This window comes from Numenius arquata, chromosome 6, assembly GCF_964106895.1.
Source record: "Numenius arquata chromosome 6, bNumArq3.hap1.1, whole genome shotgun sequence".
In the NCBI taxonomy this organism is placed as follows: Eukaryota; Metazoa; Chordata; class Aves; order Charadriiformes; family Scolopacidae; genus Numenius; species Numenius arquata.
This window is the reverse complement of record NC_133581.1, coordinates 40,654,994-40,679,722: the sequence shown is the minus strand read 5'-3', so window position 1 is coordinate 40,679,722 and position 24,729 is coordinate 40,654,994. Positions and strand designations below refer to the sequence as shown.

General features: G+C 40.2%; 1 protein-coding gene across 2 annotated transcripts in view; it reads left to right on the top strand.

Moving 5' to 3' along the window:
* Positions 1-24,729, top strand: part of CSTPP1 (centriolar satellite-associated tubulin polyglutamylase complex regulator 1) — an 85,421-nt gene that overhangs the window by 11,786 nt on the left and 48,906 nt on the right. For both annotated transcript variants that reach the window (XM_074149529.1, XM_074149528.1), the window contains exon 3: positions 15,381-15,511. In XM_074149529.1, coding sequence (XP_074005630.1) covers positions 15,381-15,511 — 131 coding nt within the window. The remainder of the gene's footprint in view (positions 1-15,380; positions 15,512-24,729) is intronic.

Genomic DNA, 24,729 nt, shown 5'->3' with positions numbered 1-24,729 from the left:
TCAGGGCCTTTTCTAAACTTCTGATCATATATACTTAAAACACTAAATGGTGAGCAAGAGGTCTTTCACACTTTTTTAAACTGCTCACATTGCTCTATAGTTATTTCTTCTTCATGGCATGATAACCATCTTCTTTTCACTTCCTATTCCTCTTCTACCTTTTAAAGAATAAGTAGTAATTCAAGATCATTATAACAAACAAAACTGTCACCATAAGAGCACAACCCTCTTATTGACTTAGGTGCTGGAGATCATGTTTTTCCCATTTATTTTCAAACATTTCAAATGTGAATTTCTACAGTGGCTTTTTGTTCACACTGAGTGTTCTATCGAGCTTCTGGTTTCTTGTAAGACAAGAAAAGGCTGTGTGTTTGTTTTTGCTGTCATTATTATAGAACTAGTCGTTCTCTTTCTTTTTTTTTTTTTTTTTTCTTTTTTTTCTTTTTTTTCTTTTTTTTCTTTTACAGTATGTCTGGAGTTTAGCAGATCAAACCTTGTCCCTCTACCAAAGCACAAACAGTCTTAGGAATTTTGAGAGCTGTGAAACTCTAAAGATTTAAAATGTGGGATTCTTTATTTGAAGTGGAGAATAAATTATCAGCAATATGGATATAGGTAGGCTCAGAATACCTACATAAAAGTTTCCTATTATGAAAGTGTTGTATGTTCTGGCTCCCTGGGCTTACTGGTGAGCCCTCACTGCCCAATAAATTTCTGTTCATCCATGCAACTGTCACCATTTGTTCAGGCTGTGCTTTGAAGGCTGTACTGGCTTCATATTGTTCTGCCAAGCAACTAAGCTTGATCTTGATTTTTATCTTTAGTCTCAGTATCGTTGATCTCAAAGATAACTCCTGAGATTCCAAAAGGTTTGTGTGCACTCTTCCAGTGTTTTCCTTGTTCCAGGTTATTCTAAGTAAGAGGATTGGCATGTGCATATTTTGAAATACACTGCAATGATTTGAGATGAAGGGACTTGGTATTAGGGTGTCTAATTTTTACACATTGTGCTCTCCCTATTTATGCTACCTTAAAATTAGAGACCAAGCTCAGGGTTTAGAAAGCTGGCTGGTAGGCCCAAGCAAGTAACCTTTTTTTTTTTTTTTCCCCCCTCCCCCAAGGAAGTATGGGGGAGGAAAATAACATTATTGTATGGGATAAAATAACAACTTCTGTAAGTTTTCAGAAATAATGAGGCTAGTGTGTCAAGGATGGGTGTCAGATATTCTCTAAACTCTTCTCAGAGGGCACGCTTTTCAATAGAGTGGTGTTCCATGGACCTCTCTTGCTGGATTCACCACTGAAGAGCAGTCATAGCCTTTCCATCGCGCATTGCACTGCCCCACCTCACCGTGAGTCACTTCAAATCTTCGTGCCAGTTCCAACAACTATTTTTATGGGTAATTAAGAAAATTTTGTTGAGGGTTAGTTTACCTGAGTGAAATTTCAGACCTGAAAACTACATGGTCACGTAGCTCTGATCAGGTGGTAAGTGTTTTGCAGGCAATGAGTGTTTCTAGTTGTTTCTACGAAGTGAAATTGGGTATGTATTTGTATTCCGTTACTACCCACAGCCTAGCACTGGGATTGCTGATTGCAGAGGGCTGACCTTCATCTCTACAGTTCTCCTTCCAGAATACTTTTAGTCTTCAAGGGTACTTTTTCTCCCACTTTATTCCATTGTTCATTTGTCCCAATTATGTGGACGTCTGCTTTCAATCGGGGGAGTACCTTGAGGAGACCCTCATCTGACTCACTCCTGACTCTTATAGGAATAGGGATCAAACACCCTTCTGCCAATTAATCCACATCTTTTAGCTAAATTAGTAAAATTATGCCTCTCTTAGGACTACTCTTGATTTTGTAGATATGCTGAAATGCTACTGGTATTTGTTCACTACAAACTCAAGAAATCTCTGCTCTGCTTTTGAATCTCCATGAATTGCACTCTTGAAAGCCCTCTGCGTAATTACACACTAATGCTGCTTTACTTCTTCCAGCTGAACTTCTGTGCCAACATATCTTAAAGGGACATGTTCCTCCTATACATTATTTATCATCCTGTTTTCTTGATCTTTCCTGTACTGAAGAAAAACAGGGCCCCCATACTAACGCATTTGATCACGCAGAGGGAATGTGCATAGCATCCCACTTTATATTTTCTGGGATCTTAAAGGGAGTCTGTGTTGGGTTTTGTTCTTTTTTTCACTTCGGCTGGAAGAAGCAGCAAGAAAAAATTTGACCAAGAAACTTCCTACTAGTAATTTTTACTTTTCTTCTGGGCTAACCCTTTGCTTGAAACTTTCTCTTCCAGCGTGCAGGTAGATGTGCTACTCTTTTCAAGACTCTTTGGAGAGCTCATAAATTTTAACCAGTGAAAACTTATCTCGGACAGGAAACTCTTCTTCCTATCACTTTTATTTGATGAACAAAATACAAGTGAACTGGAGGCACAGGAAAAGGCGGGTTTTTTTGTGTGTCTATGTTCTTCTCCCAAAACACATTGTTTTCTTTTGTTTCTGGTGAAATGTCTCCCTGATCACCTGCCAGCTGGAGCATAATTGAGAAAGACATCTTGCTTTTAGCTTGCAGATGCATCGCTGCTTCCATCGGGCTCTGCAAATTGATGTCCAAGATCCCCTTTTTCTGTAAAGGATGTTTCTGTGGGCTCTAACTGGAAGTGCTCCTGCTGGATCTTGCGTGCCAGTTTGATAATATTTATCTGAGAAGGTGTCTGTGATGTGTGTGTTTGGGGGGTTCATGGGTCATACCCTGCTTTTAGATCTGTTGTGTGCCTAACAATTCAAAATACCAGGTCTGCACTGGGTAGAGCCCTGTTTTACACAAAGGACCATATGCTTTGTTCAGAGTAACAGGACTGCCAGTGCTATATAGTTTGAGATCCTTGGATAGGAAGATGTTATCATGGTGAGAAGTATCAACTTCTAGCAATGAAAGTACCTCATTTTCTCTTGCTGTCTGGATTGGCTGGAACAATTTGTTCAAGCCAGTCCTTAGGGACAAATATGATACTGCTCTCTTGGCTTTCTCTGGCAACAGCAGTGGCACAGGCCTTGGTATCAGAAAAACTTTTGGCTTGTTCAGTCCTGTACTGCTATACAACATTACCTAAATAAATCTGTAAACAATGTCCTCCTCTTTAAAATTGTCTCGGTACCCTTGGGGAGAAGGGGAAGGGCAGGGGGGAAGGGCCAGGAATGGGACAGATGGGATGCCCATGAGAAATAAGCCACTCGCTGAAGACAACCTTAATTGGCAAGTGGAAATGAGCTGAATTGTCTGCTTAAAGAGACGAGAGATTTTTAGAGCTAGCTTAGATCCGACAATTATTATTTTTTTTAATCTCTGTGTGCATAGGCCTTATCATCGTCATCATCTTGCTGTCATCTGCTCTGCATCTTTCCCCTTTTCACAGTAACTTGTTCTGTCTTGTTCGCAAGGATAGTGTAAGCTCTTCAAGACAGGAATTGTATTGTACTGCATGAATTTACAGCATCTAGCAGTGTAGAACATTGTCTCCGTGCTTTGTACAATTGTATAAACAGCAAAAATAGTAGTGAGAAGGTCCTTAGGGCTTTGACAGGTTGTGCCAGATTCCCTTTCTGAGAGATGGAGCCATTCATTAGAATTTCTCAGTAAGACTGTTTGGGGGAGGGGTGTTGGTTGTTGGATTTTTTAATTTTTTTTTTAGTCTTAGTTCTGTGTTTATTGGTTTTGAGCAACTCAGTAACCTTTGGGAGGTGACAGTACTTTCAGGTTCTTACAGAAAATGTTGATATTCTCTTTGATATAATCTTATGAGCAACTGCAAAAATAATATTTCATGTGTTCCTCAAATACTCTCAGGATTCCTACGTGTCTTCTGCTCTGGAGAGAAAACAGGCAAAATTATCACACTCAAAGCAAGACTGCACCGAGAATCGGTATTAAGGTGCTGCTGTCAGTGACCTAGCTGTGAAGCAGCCCTTTGGGCTGAAAATCTCAGCTGGGGTTCCTCGTTCCCTAGGGTACTGTGTAGGAGTGGTGTCTGCCTCTTCTTTGCTCTTCTGTTATCATTGGGAAGAGAATGAATGTATGTACGCAGGCTCAGCACTCATGACAGAGGCTCTGAGGGGTAGATTTTGCAGCTAATGTGAATTGTTGCTGTGAGAGAGACATTTTCAAAATCTCTCTCCACCGAGTAGAAGGATTTGCAGGACTGAATTTGTTGATAAATCTTTCTGGGGAACCTATAATAGTTGCATATTTCTCCACTTAGAGCGTTGCTAAAGGATAGAAAGCATTTCTGTTAAAGGCCATTTGTTGCTTTCCAGTCTTACCTCTACAGAGAAGAGTTGTCAGAATGGCCAAGTCTCTTCTTTGCAACCTAACTTTCTCCGACCCCTACTAGAAACGGGATTTCAATACCCCCTGCCTATTGTGCATGGGGTATGCTTTTTTCTATGAGACCAATGGAAGATTTGGAGCGTGTGGATTACTTGAGTTAAAATTATGTGAAATTTTGTCCAAAACCTGTAGATCTGCCACCTGAAGCATGATGGTATTTTTATAGAATTGCTTGACAGCAGAAACGTCATTGGTATCTTCGTCTGACAGGCAGGATCTATGAATTCCTGATTTTTCCCAGAGTTGTTTCTTTGTAACAAACATTGCAACAAGTCCCAGCCTGACAAATATGCTGATTGGGATGACTGCTGTTGAGTAAACAGCTGGAAAAAATGCATATATTAATGGGAGTAACACACTTGATTCCCACTGTAGTTTGCACATGTTGCCAGTATGTCAGAAAATGTAGTGCTTCCTTCCCACATACTCGATAATCTTACAGGTGAGTGGATACTTGGATGAATCCAAACCCTCACAAAGAATTGCGGGGCAGGGGAAGGTAAGAAGCTTTTTGGTAATCAGGGCAATCCTTGTAGCTAAAGGAGCAGCATAGAATTGAACATGGAAGACACAGCTTACCATTGATGCCATGTGCCATCGTATATTCCCCTTAGGAAACTTACACTACTGTTTTGGTGGCAGAAAAGCCTAGAGGCCTTGCCATAGTGTATGAATGTTAGCACTTGATATCGGCACCTTGTCAGCACAGTTGTCCACAGATAACCCTTCGCTTCCTTACCCGCTGACGTGAGCTGCGCCGTGCTCTGGCTGTTTGAAGAGAGGCAAACACAACGTCGATATGCAGCTTGGTCAGATTATGATGCTTCCGGTATGTATCCACTGGTGTAGCAGTGCAGTCTTTGCCCATTTCTTTCCTGTTCCTTTGCATCGTGGAAATTACGTATTTATTTGTGGTCTCTGTCAGAATAGTTGCAGCAGAAGTGAACTGAATACCTTATGGAGACCTTATATAGTTGGGTATATATGTATTCCTTCTTACAGCCCTGAATGTTGAAATGCAACAGGTTTGCCATGAAGTTGAGCTTCCTTTAATGATGGTTAAAGCCGATTGCATATAGGCAGCGTTGATAGCTAGTAAAACTGTAAAAGAGACGTTTGAAATTTCCCAAAAGCCGAAGTCCAGAAACCTGGCAAACAGTAGAAGCGTTAGGGCTATATGTATCTGAGTTAATTGTGTTTGTGTTTGCTGTTTCTCTGGGCCAGAGTTGAATATACTACCCTCTGTCTAGTTTTAGTTCATACCTCTAGCATAATTCTGTTTGTGCTTCCAATATATATTTTTTTTTTTTGCTTTTCTTCGTAGTTGTTAATGTTACTAGTACAAATTTGGAGATGTATAAGTGATCCCAGCTGGAAGTCAAAATCAGACTTTTGTGACGCACTTCAAATGTGTCAATTTATTCTCAAAACAAGTGTGGATAACTTAGGGGAGAGAGGAAAAAGGCAAAATCCTAGGGTTTGCTGAAAATTGATCTCTCTGATCTAGATTAGAAGGTAATAGAGAAGTGATTTTTCTTGGTTATGTGCATTTGCGATACAGTTTTCCTAATCCCCAGTCCACCCCACAATCTGCATTTGGCAGTGCAACAAAACAGATATGCAAGTCATTGCTGTTCCTAAGGAAATCTTTAAGGATCCTCCTGTATGTGTGCTTTTTATGGTTATTTTGCCATAACTCATTTCATCAGTTGGGTATTTCATAGTGCTCATTGTATCATTTTTGGGATGCCACAGGGCCTTTTGTTTAATTTTATTTTCTCCCACAGTCTACTTATTTTTAATATCTGTGGTATTGGGTAGTTACTTTCCTATTCCTGTTGTTGCATTTCTGATCACAAATCTGTTTTGGTTTGTACTCTTGCAGAAGTGAAAGGACCTTTTAGGTCAGAATTGGTGAGCTGTGGCTATCTTATTGTCTGTCTTCCACTGAGGAAAGGTCTGTAGTAGAGCTCACCGGGATGCAAAATAGATATTCAGTGCTGAGATCACTGTTTGATAACCATCTTTCTCCATCATTCAGGAAAACCACTCAGCTGTGCTTGCTTAGTCACTGTGTTGGAATATAAAGGAAAAAATGAGAAAGATAAATAGTGACATATCCACAACAGATGTAGTGGGACTATTTACAGTCTTTTGCATGCAATCTGCAACGTGTATATAAAGCAGTAATCTCTTTTCATGCTTGGTCACATGCTGTAAGGACTGGATTTCCTGCAGCTTCTGTAAATGTTTTGAAGAAAACTGTTTTAGTAATATAAAATTGGCACTTGGAATTCAGTAGAAATGCCCTAGAGAATAGCAGCTTTGGAAAAGCATAATAATGTAGGAAGTTTGGTACCCGTTGGTGTGATTTCCTTTATAAGGTCTTTTTTTATTATTATTTTTAAGAATTAGAAGGCATAGTTTATCCTTTTCTGTTAGGAATTTCTTTTGGAATATACTGTTTCCTCCAATAATGTTTTTGACGTCTCGAGCTGTAACCTGCTGAATATATGACAGCTTCATAACTATACCTTTCTCTGTACTACTAACTAATATGGTTTAGTTCTGGTTTTAATGAAGCCTTTTGGCATGGGTCTAGACTAATGTATGCATATAGGAGACAGATTTCAGAGGAGTTCTTGGCTTCCATGTATCTAAGCTCATAAGACTTTGTATTAAGTTGGAATAAAGTAGTGTAAGTTTGAGGAACACTTTACTTTTCCCAGAAAGATTTTTAAGAAAAGATGCATCAGAATTGAGGTTGGGGTGGTTTTTTTTGGTCTTGTGGTGTTGGAAGGAGTTTTGTATTCATTCTTAGGTTGTAAAATGTTGTGGTGTCACAAAAAACCTTGAGGAGCATTTCTAATTGCCTTGCTAAGAATACATGTGTTCCAATGTGGACAAGGCCAACAAATGTAAAATTTCTCCTAAACTGGATATGCCAAGCTGTAAAAATCAGCAAATGCCTGCAGCATAAGATCCCGTAATAGGATTCCTTATCCTTTACAGGATAAAATCCCTTAACTGTCTCTGTGTCCCCATGAATAGCAAACCACTGAAAGTCTTGTAGCTTGGCTGAAAAATGCATTTTTAAAACTTGGTTCATCTTCCTTTTCTTAAAAAAAAAAAAAACAACAAAAAAACCCACGTCTAATTTCTCAGGTTCTCTGGAGACATCCAGATTTCTAGACTTTCTGTGCTGCGTAGTGTTGAAACCATAGAGATTCCAGAATGCATGAGCGTTAGAGACTTGCAGTAACCTTGTGTTCTGCAAAATTAATCCTATTGTGTATCTGCAAATAGATTAGACAAACTGTAGCTGGTTGACACTGTAGCCAAGCAGTTGTAGTGAGCACAGAGTGGTTTAGCTAAGCAATCTCTAAACGCAGAGTTAGCATTAATGTCAAGTGATGAAGCTTCATCTATATTAAGGAATTTTGGCAAGGTTCATTTGTTGCTATGATGGAAATATTGGAAGCTGCTCAGTCTTCCATGTACTATAGTTCTTACCAAGGCAACTGAATAGGTGAGAGAGTATTAATTGTAGATTTTTTTTGCTTCTTCTGAAATTCTCCAGTCTAACCAAGACTGAAAAGAGCAAATATGGGAGCTGCATACACGGCACCAGCACTGAATCTCTTTGGAACAGTCATTACATTATATTTCAGTAGTTCCTGGATCATCACAGTCATAATGCGATTGGGATGCTACCTTTCAAAATAATGAAAAGTCTAATTTATAAAACATGGAACTGTCTCATAGTAAGAGATAAGTGCAGCATGGAGCAAGCAGGCCCTTACTTGTGCTTATACTTTGCTCTCAGCTTTCTGAGAGGCCGGTTTGCCTTCACTTGGCATTACACTTTGATCTCAGCAGCACGAGACAAACGCAGTTATTTGATAATTTCCAAATTCGTGCTCCTCCTTCAGTGGATATTGACATTTTGGTACCAAAATCCATCTCCAGACGATGTCAATTCCATAGCTACTTCCAGAGATGTTAGACTAGTGGAAAGCTGAACACTACCTTGTGTTGCTTGTATTTTTAATAGTGTTTCTCTTCTTTGTGCCATCTTCTCACCCTTGCCACAAGTTCACTGCATGGTTTCTGTAGCATCTTGCAGCTCGTGAATGAATTCCACAGCGTGGCAGGCAGGGCAAAAATACATCTGTTGGTTAATAAGGGAAGCCGAGGAATGGAGATCAGGGCTGTATGATGATAAAATTTATTGAGGACTTGAATCTCCCATACCCTCAGCTTATAGAAGGTCACAGAGCAGTTCAATAAGGAATTTTCTACTTGCCACAAAATGTCTAGTTGGACCCGTTTGAAAAAGATGCTAAATAGGTTAGCTGGAGACTTAGCAGCTTTCTTTGTGTAGTTATAATTCTGGAATTTTATTTTTTCTAATTATGTGTTTATTCTTTTTAGTTTTGGGGGAAAAGGACAAGGGTTTTTGAGGGAAGCTGGGTAGCAACTTGCAATGATCTTCATAAAACTAGTTATAATGGTATTCATGCAGCTGTCTCTGTGGTGCACAACTCGCTGTGTTTTCTACTGTGAAAGCTAAGTCTCTGTTTATACCAGCAAGACCTTTCCAGACTCGCTGAAACACCATGTGGTCTGAAATAGCACCTGATCAGACTGAAAGAGTTAATACTGGGTGATTGATGCTTATCTCTGAAGGCTTCTTTACTTTCCCCTTAAGCACCTTGGAGGGCTTCTGCAGGGCTATTTACCATCTTCCATTGTATGCTCTTTCCCATCTTCCTGAACACTAGATTTCCCAGCTCATAACTCTAAGAAGCAGCTTTATTTCAGAGTAGAAAGGGGCCCCAATATGTGGCCTATTATATCCATATCAGCTTGCTTACCCTTTTCAAACAGCTATTGTGTTTTAATAGGGCCCTGCCTGGCAGGGGGAGTCCTTAATTCCTACTATATAAGAATGGCCAGCTTGAGTTACAGCAAACTGCAGGATGCTGCTCTGATCAAAAGGCTTCTGTTTTTAGAGATTTCACTCCCCCCCCCTCCTGTTTGCTGGTTTCTGGGTGTTTTTTTACAAAAAAAAATCCTGGGCTAATAATTCAACACAGTAAGGTCATTTTAACGTTAGATTTGAAAGCTTCAAGGTGTTAAATTACTGACCTAGCATAGGAAAAATCAAGGGAGGGGAACTCTAAAAATGATAAAGGGATTACGGGTAATAAAGAGCAAGCACAGCAACTCCTTTAATCCTTTCCTTCTCCAGAATCTGTAGACTGGTCTCAGAGGGTTTGATTTGCTACAAAGCAACATAAGAAAGCTTGTTCGCTGCCTGCTCTGAGCTGTGTCACAGGTGCTATGGTTCATTTCCTTTCAAATGGAATAATCTCTGTACCACCTGTATTAACTCTGCCATCAATACAGAGATTCCTGAACCAAGAAGCCTGAAAACAAATCATTAAAATTTGTGTCACTCCTTTTCATCCTTCCACACCCTTCAGCTGAGATAAACTTGAGTGGGTGAGACGAAAAGGATCTCAAAAAAATCCAGTCTCTGTGTTCGCAGCGTTACATCACCTCCTCTCTCCAAAATATTAGGAAATCATTAACACTCCTATCTGCCTCATTGTTAAAAAGGGATTTTTCCTTAAAGCCAGTCATCAGGAATAACTTTCAGCATCTGTTTTGTCTTAACACTGCTAACGGATTTCAGAGGAAGTGCCTAAAAAGCACTGCTAATTTCATTAGAGGAAGGGGGCGATTTCCTTGAGGCTGACTTCATTGTCCCAAATGTTAATATCTATGGAATTTTAAAAAGCACTTGATACAACAGCTTTGAATCTGAGGAATGCTAGTGCTCCTACTCTGCCTTCCAAGATGGATAGGTAAAGAAACAGTCCAATGATTGGTCTAAATATTGCACTTAGTGTAGTACACTTAAACCAATAGGTGAACAATAAAATGATCTTAAATTAAACTATGCTCATGTGGCAGGAATTTACACAACACAGCAGTGAAACTGGGTTTGGCTTGGGTTTTTTTCCCAATAGTGCCTACAGTTTTAAATGTTCCCTCTCAGGGTTCCTTCCAGGCAAGGTAAACCTCACTTAACTATTTCAGAGCACAGCCTTGGGGTGAGTGTGATTGGTCGCATGAGGATGCTTTGTGTGTGGATGAGTTATTTAACAACAGAAATTGCCTGGGTTTTAAAGCCTTTTCAATTTCAGTATTTTCTATTGCTCGAGCTAGTTCTTTGTTACCCATTGTACCATAGTCTCTAATCCTAATACTCCTGATTATCCCTACTTACTGTGCTTTGGTTCACACCATGAAGCAGTCTTGGAGCTCGTGACCTGGGTTCCTTTCATATGAAACTAAACTGGAAGATGTGTTCCAACTGCAAATGAGCATTCAGCCCATGGGACCAGACTAGAGCTAATCCAGAGTTTTTCAACAAAAAATGAACCCTGAGATACCCATAATGTTGACATCAGGTCCTCTGCAGTAGAGGACCCTGCAGATGTTTCAGTCAGTGTAGAGATAGCCTTCAGTGGCAACTTTGCATTTGAGACTACCTTATTTTCGCTTAAGACACTCAATTCTGTTTTGATAACTTAGATACCTGTGTAACTGGGAAGAAAAGTAGTGTGTGTGTTGGGGGGGAAATTGTTCAAGCTGGGCAAGCAGCATAAGCCTTCAAAGTGGGTTTTTCTTCCTTCATCATGCTCCCAATGGAAAATGCAAGCAGTAATGCTGTAAGTTAAGGAATAACAGCCCTTGTTCCTTGTTTTCCATTTAGTAGAGGAGGGGTCCTGTGAACTTGTTCAGCTCTTTGCATGGTAACCAAAGGTGGCACCTGCTAGGGGGACAGCAGGGTCCTGGCAGGCTCTTCTGTCCTTCTTGGGGACTTGGGGCTCTTTCTGCTTTGTGCATATTTGGCTTTGCCCGAGTTCAGCAGGCAGAGGCTAACTACTGTAGTGGGTTTCAATTGGGATGTTACCATAGCATCCTGGGACTTTTACAATCTATTTGGAAGTCCAAAGTTTTGAAAAGAGTGCTTGAAAGTTTCTGAACTCTGGCGAGCTGCCGAAATGTAATTACACAAAAGACAAAGCCTTGCTGAAAGCAGCTCTGTTCAGAGCAGCAGCACCTGAGTGCTAGAGTTCCCAGCGCAGCCATTTCTGAGATCTGGGGCTGTTTTATCTCAGTATCCTCCCAAAACTTCTTTTTTTTTCTTTTTTTTTTTCTTCCTCTCCCGTGCACGTGCCATCCCACAAGTGTAGGCTGGGTGCGCTGCAAGACGCAGCCTTCTCAGCAGTGGCGCTGGAAGAGTCTGTTCTGTGGTTTGGCTGCTCTGGGGCCTGTAACGGAAAGGAGTAAAAAAGTACACATCTTGAAGTCCCTACTGTGAAAGTTTCTTTAGATCTTCCCATCGAGTGAGCACCTTACTTTATTTTTCTTTCATCTTTCTCCAGAATAATCTCACAAGTGAATGGGGAAAAGCCATTTTGTTAACGGCGTACCCAGTTGTGCAACAGTCCGTGTGTGAAATGAGACTGTTTGCAGTGAACTGGTGTTAACTAATGAACGTTCAGTTCAATTTCTTGTCTCGGTTTCAGCAAGATAAATAAACCCACATCTTTAGTGGCTTTTGTTAATATTCTAATTTGCCTACTCTATTTACTGGTAACATAGAGAGCCAGGACAACCGTTAGGTCTGCAATTGGAGGCTTGGAGACTTGCAGAGTTGTTTAAAGCTTTTTTTCTTGAAGGAATCTCTTGCAGATGGCTGCACTAAATGCCTAAAAGGAGGAAAGAAGTTAACCAGAGAAGTGAAAAATTATTTCCCCTGCTTCTGGTTCACAAACCCATTTCTAAATGATTGAGGACAGACTAGTACCTTCTTGAGATACCCTAGTTGGTTTGTAAGTCTTTCTCCCGCAAATGCGCTGATAAGCTCTGGCCACCAAACTTTGCTAAGGGCATGAGATGTTCAGTGAAAGGAGGACCGATAGAGGGAAGACCAAGCAATCCTAAGGGCAGAATCTCAGCAGCTGTTAAACTTGCTGAGAATGTTTGAGCTAAGTTTGTTGCTTTGCTGTTGATGTCTTGCTTACTTAAGCTATTACTCTTAGAATCGGCAGCTTGTTTTATTTTTGCGTTCAAAACAAACTGGAAAAGACATCTGTTCACATGTATATAAAAATCAGTAAGGCGCTGGTGATACTTCTTACGTGCTGCTGGAATACCTGCAACAGCTTTGGGTTGTCACTGTTTCTTTTTCTCCCAGAAGGGTTTACCTGCAAGCCATCACTACTCAACATATTAACAGTAACTTCACCTCTGGGCAATTGTTAAGGAAAAGGTGGCCAAGTTATCTTTGTATTGTCCACTTACCCATGATAAAGGCATTTCAAAATACGTAGTTTGTTCAAAGTGTATAGCGTTCCTATATGTTTTAGTGATCTTGACCCTGGCTGAGAATAGATCTGATGATTTGTCATTGGGCTTCTTGCTGGATGGCTCCATCATGGGCTGGCTCCTTTGAGCTGAACTTTTACAACTTATAAAAAGGTATTTATAAACTAGTGTCTCTGAAATGCAGCATCTTAACTCAGATAAAATTCCGACTCCCATGTTCATGGACTTGAGTTTTTGGGGAAAAATCCTTCCATTGTATAGTTAAACAAAATCTTATTGCAATAAATTAAGAATGAAAGAAATATTGTACCTCTTTTACTCACCTAGCTGGCGGCACTTGGCTGTCAGCACATCCAGGTGTGCTGATGTTCCAGCATATCCACCCACTCTTTTAATTGAATAAGCAACAACAAATGATATCATAGCCTTCTGCCTGCTGGATTTAGAGCCATCCCATGCTGTAAATGCAAGTGACTTGAATTTTCACTTACTAGAACTAAGGAGTAATATAGTAGGGCTATTTGCTGTGAATTAATAATATGTTAACTTTTTGTCTGGTCCTTCCCATTACCGTTGTGCCAGGATCCACTTCCAGACGTTGCATGTGCTGTACTTGTTCTGAGCAACATAATGTGGTGCATTTGCTTGTGTCACTGTGCCTTCCTCTTCTTTCTCTTCCTAAACACCTTCCTTATGTGTGTCATCTTGCTGAAAGCTGCCTTCTTCGATTACACTGAATTTCTTCTCTTTCATTCGTATCCCTCTTTTCTCCATCAGCCTGTCGAATTATCAGCAAAACAATGCAAAGAGGAAATGAAAAAAGTCTTAAAGACTTTTGGATGGGATGAGAAAATCTGAAATCCCATTTCCAGCTTTGTCACAGACATCTTGTGGGACTTTATGCAAGTTACTTTCCCTTACTCTGAGCTCATTCACTCTAAGGCAGTGAGCTACAGCACTTTATAATGAATACTCTTTATTTACAACTACAGTCATGGGAGCCCTTTCCTATAATTTTGGCATATTTTGATCAGGCACATGATTTATTTATTTACTTTAATCTCTTGGGACAATGGCTGTGCTTTCCTCTGGTTTGTACAGCACTGGTGCATGAATAAAGTTTCATAAATGTAAAATAATTTATTTGTCCATGATAGTTACAGGAAGAATATTCCTAATTCCAGGATTCAAGAGTCTTGAGTGTTTCTTAATCATAAGGTGATTGTACTTCTTTTGAGTTGCATTTCCTTGTGGGTAGGAGGGTTAGAAACACCTACCTTTCAACACATGACAAAAAATTCCATTTAGTCCCATGTCTTTGAGAACCAGGACATTAAAAACAGAAATTGTGATTCTTTTCTGAAAAATCGAATTGGCGTCGCTCTACACCCCCATACTCCCCCTAGTTGTTACGTGACTTTTTAATTTTGTTCAACTCGGGTATAATTCTCTTTCAAATGTGAGGCCCTTTTCTATACTATGAAGGATAAAGAGATTTAAACTGTTTATATTTAAAGAGATTATTTAAAATTGCAAACTTCAGAGGGTTCACACTGACCACTGGATTTTGTCTGTTGTGGAGATGCTACCTATGGAGAGGTTCTGCTGGGATGAAAGTAAACTTATATCTTTTCATTAATTCTCTCCTGTGCGGGAGAGTTAAGCTGCTGTCCCAAGTGAACATTTTTAATGATCTCTCTGGAGTGTTTGAAAGCTTTGTCCCACTTGCATGATGCAGAGTAAAATGCACAAAATCTAGCTTTGAGGCAACCCTGTCATTATACCTTTTGGTATATAATGTTTGCATTTGCATTTCTATTGTTCTTGTATGTTGAGCTTTACCATGCCCAAAGGAGAGCTTCTTACACTTCAGAGAAACCTTTTTAAGATAAATGTTTACTTTAATGTTAGCCTAAAGTGCTTACAACTCAAATATGAGAAATTTGTACTCAAATTCAAGAAAGTGAATATCAAATTGACTATCTATCATAATGACCGGCTGCTCTTTTCAAAATACACTAGTGCAAAGTGTTGTTTAGTGAAGTGTCAGTCTGCTTCTCATGACAACTGGGGTGGATTTTGTACATCCAACACAGTCACATTTCAGTAACCTAGAAATGAAATATTGAGGCTTCTGTTAAAGAGGTTTGTTTGGTTTTTTTTTTCTTTGTTTTGTGGCTTCACAGAAAACTGTGATGAGAATAGCAGTGAAGTTCAGATGGTACTAAAAGGAAGGGCATCTTCTGGTCAGATAAACAACAGTTACTCTTAGCCAGCCATTTTCCAATGGATTGGTTTCAAATAAGTGGCTCTTGGACACCCCTTGCTGGGATTCTTTAGAATGAATTTTACTTTCACAAACCTCTAATTCCTATAATTAAGTTCCAATGTGTGGTTTTTGCAAATAGTCTTCTCTCTAGAGAACAGATGAGTATGAGCTTTGGAGATCTGGTTTCACAAAATGTAACTGCCAGTGGTTTTCTTGCTACTGTTCCAGCTGGCCCCAGAACATTCACATTGGTTCAGCTTTCTAACGTTCTCTTGTTTTGACTTTATCTCCACAGTTTTAACAGCGTGCGTCAAGGAACACACATCTTGTTCCGTGAGTTCAGCTTTGTTCAAGCAACCCCTCATAACAGGGCGTCTTTTCTTCGGACCTTCTGGAGGTGTTTCCGAACAGTGGGGAAAAATGGAGGCAAGTATTCCAGCATCTGCTGCTGTCCTGTTACCTTGACATTAAAATCATTAGCTAGGCTAATAACACAGTGCAAATACCGACACTTCTAACGTTCTAACATTAAAAGGGAGACACCGTCACAGTTGCCTGTGGGATAGTTAAAAAGTGCTCGCAGCATAAAGTAGCGTAGGAGCACCTTGTTGCCAGTGCTACCTCTATTACCGAACAGCATCTCTAGCAACAATACATCGGAGGAAGGACATTTGTGGGCCTGTACATGGGGATGGATAGGAAAAAAAAGAAAATGTGCTGGGGGTAGGTAGATGGGAGGAGAGTAGCAGATCCAGAGATGATTAGAATATAGGGTATGGAGCATGAGGGAAGTAGGTGCTGAGATTACTAGGCAGTTGGGGTAACAAGGACTTTGACTAAGGAGCCCTGCAGGAGGTAGAGTATATAACCATGTTGGGCTGTAGGGCGGTGAACGCTACCACCTGAGCAAGGTAGTCCTGGCACATCTCCTAGATGATGTTGCAGGATCCTGATGTCTGTGAAAGGGGAACCACTGACAACTGTGTGACCTCTTCCCCAACCCTACCCACAGAGAAGAAGTTCCAATGCCAAAATAACTATTCATCACTGTACTAGCTATTCTTATGCTGTACTTGGTATATTAGGTATTACAGAAATGGTGAGAGTTCAAAATAAACTCATGTAACTACATGCAACTAAAATTATGGTTTTAGTTTTTAATTTAGTATTTTAATGAAATACACTGAATGTTGCTGTACAAATATGAACTTTGGTGGTTTGTTGGTTTGTTGGTTTTTTTTGTTTGTTTTTTTTTTTTACTGTAAGCCTCACTTGTTTCAGGCTATTCAGCCTCACTTCTTGTTGCAGGTAAGGCTAGAACCATTCTCTTAAATATAGACAAAACCTCACCTTCTGGCTAAGCTTTGCTCATAATGAACAGAGTTTGCAAGATTATGAATAACGACTTGACTTTTTTGGCATATGCCATTATAAATCCTTGGGTAATTAGCTACTGATACGACTGACTATGCTGTCTGTAACACCTGCTTCCCAGTCACAGGTACTTTGTTAAGTTCTAAATCCTTTATATTAGTTCAGGGATAATATTTTTAAGATTTCAGGTAAATTGTATGGTACTAATCTAACCAGTATGCAGTGAGGACATATCTGATTTGAGGTCAGGTCATAGTCAGAAAAGATAAAGTGTAGAATCCTAGAACATATTTCTGCAGGAGAACTAGAGATGATAGTGAACAAGTCATCCACCAGAACTGCAGCTGTCAGTGGTGAACCTTGTTGACAAGTTGAGAAGACGCTATCTGATGGCAAGTACCCACTGCTGCACTTTCAGTGCAGGTTTTCTTCAAGCTTCATCTGTCTAGCATCTGACTCAGCCAGCTGATGGGCACCTGGACTTGTTGGAAAGAGCCAAAAAGTTTTAGGTACATAATATCTCCCTTCTTTTTTACTTTTAGCAGTTTTATGTGAATAAGGAAAAGGTTGTGGATGAAAATGTAATCACCAAGGTACTTTGAAGGGAAAGGGGAGGCATAAGAACAGAAGCATAGGTTGCCTTAAGAGTTCAACATATATTTTTCTGACTTTAAAGTGCAGTGGCTGCACTTTTCAGTCTGAGTAAATATGGCATGTTTAGCTGTATATTTATACATTTATATACATTTTATTTTTACATTAACTAGAGGCAGAAATGTATCACTTTAGAGAGCTTGCTGTCAATATTTTCAACCACCGAATCTGATTTCTCTGATTCTCTAGCAGTAATTACAGACTAGAATCTTGATTTTATTCATTTCAGTTTTAATTGCTATGGGATTTTATCTGCTATATTTGTGCATAGGGGAACTCAGAACATACATGGTCATCTTGAGAACTAAACTAACTCACTAAGAAGAAGCTGAACCTGTGCAATGTAGTGGGTGAAATATGGTCATTACCACCCCCAAGGAATAGACTAGACCTGGATTTCTTTCCTTGAAATACATTGCTTTTAGATGAATGTGGGAAGGAATCATGTTATACAACAAATAGCAGCAACCAGAAGTGAGATCATTGGTGATCTGAAATCTGAAATACAGAATGAATTTCTGAACAGTAGAGAAAGTCAGACTAAGTGTTGCCCAAAGCAAGTAAGGCTTGAAACTTAGAGCTTTCTTTAGAAGCATGGCTGGTGGTACATCTTCTAATTGGATTAATCCAGAATTTAGTTTTGAGTTGTTTCTTTATGATCACTGCACTAGTAAAGAAACCCATATGTACATATCAAAAACAATTATACAAGTTTGCATGGATTCATGACTCTATCTACAGATCGTTTGTTGCTACAGCATCTCATTTTATGGTGGTACAATTTTGACAATTTAAACATCATATTATGTGCAGGAGTGTATTGGGTGTGTGTGGCAAGGTTTTGGTAGCGGGGGAATTACAGGGGTGGCTTCTGTGAGAACCTTCTAGAAGCTTCCCCTGTATCTGATAGAACCAATGCCAGCTGGCTCCAATACAAACCCGCTGCTGGCCAAGGCCGAGCTGATCAGCGATGGTAGTAACACCTCTGTGATAACATATTTATAAGGGGGAAAAAACTGCTGCGTAACAGCAGCTGGAAGAGAAGAGTGAGAATATGTGAGAGCAACAACTCTGCAGACACACCATGGTCAGTGAAGAAGGAGGGGGTGGAAGTGCTCTGGGCACCGGGGCAGAGATTCCCCTGCAGACCATGGTGAAGACTGTGGTGAGAAAGGCTGTCCCCCTGCAGCCCATGGACATCCATGGTGGAGCAGATATCCATCTGCAGCCTGTGGAGGACCCCACACCAGAGCAGGTGGATGCCCAAAGGAGGCTGTGACCCTGTGGAGAGCCTGTGCTGGAACAGGCTCCTGGAAGGACCTGTGGCCCCATGGAGAGAGGAATCCACGCTGGATCAGGTTTGCTGGCAGGACTTGTGACCCTGTGGGGGACTCTACGCTGGAGCAGTCTGTTCCTGAAGGACTGCACCCTGTGGAAAGAACCCACACTGGAGCAGGTTGTGAAGAACTGCAACTCATGAAAAGGACTCGCATTGGAGTAGTTGGTGGAGGACTCTCCCATGGGAGAGACTCCACGCTGGAGCAGAGGAAGAGAGTGAGAAGGAAGGATCGGCAGAGACAACGTGTGATGAACTGACCACAACCCCCATTCCCTGTCCCACTGCGCCACTCGGGAGGAGGAGGTAGAGAAATCAGGAGTGAGGTTGAGCCTGGGAAGAAGAAGGGGTGGGGAGAAGGTGCTTTAATATTCAAGTTTTTTTTCTCATTGTTTTACTTTGATTTGATTGGCAATAAATTAAATTAATTTCCCTGAGTTGAGTCTGTTTTGCTCATGATGGTAATTGCTGAGTGATCTCCCTGTCCTCATCTCAACCCATGTGCCTTTCATTATATTTTCTTTCCCTCTGTCCAGTTGAGGGGGAATGATAGAGCAGCGTGGTGGGCACCTGGCGTCCAGCCACGGTCAACCCACCACGAGAAGGTAGATAAGTTATATAGTCCTGGTAAGAAATTCTGTTTATGGTTATCCTATATTGTGCAACAGAGCATGGGACAAACAACCTGCTGGTTCTGAAATTGGAAGCAGTATAGATGTGAATAATGTTGGTATGTTGCTTTTGAGACCTGAACTAGTATCTTCCTGCATTTCTTGCCCTATGTCAGCTATGTGGAGAGGTATTCATCAGATATACATTTTATTTCAATGGAGTTTCTGTGTGCAAAAAGGGTGAAAATATACCCTTTGCCTTCTACAGCAAGATTCTGCTCTGTCCCATTTTTCTCTGGGTTTCTTCTGGGTTTGTTTCTGGGCAAGGATTGCTCTGTGCTTCAGTATTGTCATCAATTTATGTCTGTGAAGATCTAAGAAGGCACCTTTGTCTTCCTTTGTCAAAAGTATTACATTTGCTAACGTCCATGTCTCCTAGGATGTTCTTGTTTTTATTTATTCCTTTGCTGTAAAAGTGTTTACTTGTGTTTTCCCCTCTCATTTACTTTAAGTTTCATTCCAGATTTGAATTTCTGTTTTAGGAGTGGTGGCGGCTTTATTTTAGTTTGGTCCATCTGTGGAGGTAAGCCTTAATAAACTGCATAAAAGCCAGCTCTGTGAGGATCTAGGTCAACACAATAAATGAGAACTTGCATCAATCAAAGCTTGCACCCTGGCTGGAGGAAGCAAGGGAGAATAAAATAAAGATATAAGATGATGCCATTTGCAAGCTTATACAAACTCAAAAAAAAAAAAAACACACCAACAAAAAAACCCCACCTTTCCACTTCTGAGTGTTTATTTGGGGTTTTAGAAAAATAGACAACATCTCACAAATGAGTGAACCGATTGCTTAATCCAGCTGCTGGTTGCTCCTCCTTGATGCAGGGAAATGTACTGCCTTGTCTGTCAGTCCTGAAATAACCAGGCCTTGACTTGGAATATGCACCTTGTTCACCCAGGCAGATGCAGATAGAAGGGCAAACGAGAGAAATCTATCTGAACAGAAGCAGTACTTAAAAGTAATAATCCGTATGTGTGCAGGACTACGTATACACTAATTGAAGTGCACTAACATTACTGTTTCTCTTGGGAAATTACTGTAGATATTAACTTTCTACTTAATTCCTTATCCTTTTGAATTACTGGGAAGTAGTTCTTCATGGAAAAATGCAGCAGCTTTTATGTTACATTTTTGTATCTTAGCCCTGCTACATGGGTTCTAGTTACATTGCCCTCCCTTCATAACTCCTTTTGTTTGGAGACTAGATTTATTTTTCCTTTTGTCTTGAAATAGCAAGGAAAAATGACCAGCTTCACTAAATGTCATAGTAACAAAATACACTTCAAAAAGTAAAGAAAAAGTGTTGGGGTTTTTTTTTTGGTTGGTTGGGTTTTTTTATTTTAAAAGAGGATTTCTGTTTGGTGATATGCTGGATCTGGTTTCTTTTACAGGATTTCCCACTGTTTTTAGAACCTTAGCAAGAGGCAGAGTTCTATTTTCAAGTATGCATAGGCATATCTGGGATTTCACGCATTGCTGGGGGGGAGTGGGAATCAGGTTTATTTTAGAATGTGATCCAGTGTCAAGAAACTGGGGTAGACTTCACTTCTTCCCTCCCTCAAACACTTACCAGCGCTACGCAACACCCGGAGAGGTGGTTAGAGGACAGCTCGCTTGTGTGCCGAGAAGCACAGAGCATAACACTCAAGTTAGCAACAGATTTCTCCCAGAGGAAGGCAAAATGACCAGAAGTCTTGTTTTCCCTCTGCTTATGCTTGAATTGACCTCTTGGAATCTCGCTGACCTGCTCTTTTGAGTTGTCTGTTCCTCAGGCCTCTTTAATTAAAACTGTGCTTTCTCAGTTTAAACAGCCCCTGCAGAGTTCTGCTGTGAAGCTTCATAAGGTCAACATATGCCTCTCCCAACCCCCATGGCTTTCATGTCTTGTTGGTTCTCTGTTTTTAATTAAAAAGATTTTTCCTTAAATGCTTTCCAGCCAATTAGAGAAATTTTGCACTGAGAAACTTGTTCCAGGCCTGATGTATTGAGAAGTGAACAGAAAGCTCAGTCAGGACCATTGACACTTTTTTTCTAGAGCCCCAGCTTTCTTTGGTGCTTTTCAACAGCTTTTCTCTTTTTTCTCTTTTTTCTCTTTCTTCCTTTCTTCCTTTCTTCCTTTCTTCCTTTCTTCCTTTCTTCCTTTCTTCCTTTCTTCCTTTCTTCCTTTCTTCCTTTCTTCCTTTCTTCCTTTCTTCCTTTCTTCCTTTCTTCCTTTCTTCCTTTCTTCCTTTCTTCCTTTCTTCCTTTCTTCCTTTCTTCCTTTCTTCCTTTCTTCCTTTCTTCCTTTCTTCCTTTCTTCCTTTCTTCCTTTCTTCCTTTCTTCCTTTCTTCCTTTCTTCCTTTCTTCCTTTCTTCCTTTCTTCCTTTCTTCCTTTCTTCCTTTCTTCCTTTCTTCCTTTCTTCCTTTCTTCCTTTCTTCCTTTCTTCCTTTCTTCCTTTCTTCCTTTCTTCCTTTCTTCCTTTCTTCCTTTCTTCCTTTCTTCCTTTCTTCCTTTCTTCCTTTCTTCCTTTCTTCCTTTCTTCCTTTCTTCCTTTCTTCCTTTCTTCCTTTCTTCCTTTCTTCCTTTCTTCCTTTCTTCCTTTCTTCCTTTCTTCCTTTCTTCCTTTCTTCCTTTCTTCCTTTCTTCCTTTCTTCCTTTCTTCCTTTCTTCCTTTCTTCCTTTCTTCCTTTCTTCCTTTCTTCCTTTCTTCCTTTCTTCCTTTCTTCCTTTCTTCCTTTCTTCCTTTCTTCCTTTCTTCCTTTCTTCCTTTCTTCCTTTTTTTTTCTTTTCTCCCCTCAATTTAAAATTGCTTCCAGCAGAAATAGCTGCTGTTTGACACCTTAGATGTAGCCGTGGAATGGTTCAACACCAGATAACAGGATCTTTTCCTTCCACTCGGGGGTGATTGTTACTTTATTTAGATGCACACACCAGCGAAGCATAGAACTGCTGCAGAAAGTATGTTGGACTATATTGGTTGAGGATTCTTTTTGCAGACTCTAACCTCCCCTTCAGACAAGAAGTACCTTACCTTCCTATAAACGTATCTTCTTTTTTCCACGTTCATCGTGTGGTGTAGCAGCTGCCTCTTTGCTTCTGCACACTTGGATTAGGAAATTGGAAGCCTTGCTACCTTTGGAGCTTGTGGAAGGAAGGCTTACCACAACCGAGCACACAATCTCTGTCATGGAGTGAGAAGAGTGATGTGTCTCTCTGACTAGAGCTCGAGTTCACCAGGAAGGCTAGGTTCTCTACAAAAATTAAGGAAACGCCCTATCAATATGATTCACGAAACCTGGAGATTGAAAAGAGCTAGAAGGACCACTGTTCTCCCAGGTCTTTTTTGGAAGATGCTGTTTCGCTGACACAATTACTTCTTGAGGTTCCAAACCCCCTTCTTTCGCTAGTGTCATTGTAATGCTTCCACATGTAACTCTATATTAAATTCCTCCCTCCTTTTTCACTCCCTCCCTTTTAAGCTGTTACGCTATCTCCATTTGTAGCTTATCCAACCTCTGTTTAGTGAGATGCAAGAACAATACAGTGATGATCGCAGCAAACGTCAGAATCTTCTGCCTTTTCCCTTTTGTTACGAAAACCAGATCAGATCTTTATACCATGTTATTGTAAGGAAGTTTTTATGAATGAGTAAGGTCTTATAGTATGTCCTAAAGATAATTAAGCTGTGGATTTTAATACAGTGTTCTCTGGAAGCTCATTCTGCAGTGAAATAGCTTTGGCTGAAATGATTGATCTCCAGCCTTTATTCACTTTGCAGTTACTTTGCCCTGCAATTATAGCTGTTGTTATTTATGATCTATCAATGTAGCTCTGCCTGGAACCACTGGTGACTCTGGAATAGCAGGACAAAGGATTTCTGAAGCTGAGGAGAAATAAGTAGAGGATTACATTTTAGAGTTGGTGAGGTGTATCTACAAGCGTGGTAAGTTGCATGGCGTAGATCTAAAATGCATCGCAGTAATCATTTGTAGAAGTAGGAGCACATGGGTCAGTGACGGAGTCTTCACCTGCCCGTCCCTGAATTAACTTCATACCGTTCTGTCAATGCAGTTTGTGAAATTAAATGCAGTACACTGGAAGTCCTCCTTATCTAATCCAGTTTTGGGGTTTTTTTCCCTCCCCAGTATTACATTTTCTTTTCAACTGTATCTCTGAACATGAACCAGCTCATCTTAATTTCCAGATGTTTTTCCAGCTTCATAGTCTAGATGTGTGTCTCTCTTAATGCACTTTTTTGGAAAGCAAATAAGCTTTTCTGTTTGTTTTCTGATGTTTTCTGGCTATTTTGTGTCTCTTGACAGTTCTCTGTCATTGGCAAATTAAATTAGGATGTTCTTTACTTTTTGTCCCAGTTGAGTGAAACAATTAAATGAGCTTATGTAGAGTGATCATTGTTGCATTCTGCTAAGCAATTATCCAAAATTCAACTGGTAATTATTATTACCATTTGCTTTGCAGTCTTTTGGCAAGTTTCCCATCCCAATGACAGCATTCTTATTCAAACCAACTGAAATGGATTTTTTCAATTAAGACTTTTTTTAGGTTCCTACATGAGCTGAAGAGTTAGTATTCCAAATTGTGGAGAAGTTCCCTGGAATAAAATTAGTTCCAAGTTGTGTGATCTAGACTGGGATTCTGAATGCTCCACGTCTTTTATATTTAATGAACTTGGTCTATCTCTTCTCTTACCTGTGACAAGTCTTGTGAGGTGATCTGGACACTCCATATGCATAGGTGGTCATTCTGTAGAAGGTCTGTGAAGCATTAGCTTCATTAACTAGTATGTTTTATGATGTTTCTGGTCTACTCTTCAGCAGCAGACATGCTGAAAGGGAGAGACGGAGGTAGGGAAAAGAGATAAAAATCTTGTTTTCTCTTGATTCCTTATACTGTGACTTTCTGCAAAGAGATTGTAAGAAAATAAGGGCCTCTGTGAAGCCCACATCTGCTTTAACCCACTGTTGGCTCTTAACCTGCCCTGAGATGTGAAAGTGCCTGAACTGAGGAAAGAATTATCCTCATTCCTTCTCAGTGAACCATAAAACATACTTCTCTCTATGCTGGTGGCTTCACATGTATACCTGTGCTCTGTAATGCAATGTTTATAGAGATGGTCTAAGTTCAGGGTTGGTATTTCCCTATACAATTCAGCACTATCTCAAGATATTATCTTGGGACCTGGAAGTTGCAGAGCCATATTTCTTTGACAGCAGCCTGAGACAAGTGGATCTATCTCAGCAGGTCAGTTGGCATACGGGGAGTGTTGTTACGGTGGGTCCACGTAGCTCATTGCTGCGGAATAAACTCAGTCATCTCTGGACTGAGCTACTGTGAGCAGTGTAGATGCAAACTGAGGAACAGAACTACGAAGAGAGAATGTGTGTTCCTGCTCAGTGTGAACAGAAGAGTAAGGACCCTCCTCTACACACATGCAGTTAATTCTTCAAAGCAGCCTAGGTGCTAGGAGATGTCGTGATAAGTGAAGAAACAGCTACCTTTTTTAATATCTATCTTTTTTTTTAAGTACTGTTATCTAGCTGTACAGAAAATGTCTGAACAGTCGTCTTCGTGTCTATCATTGCAGCTGCTTCTTACAGCTTTTC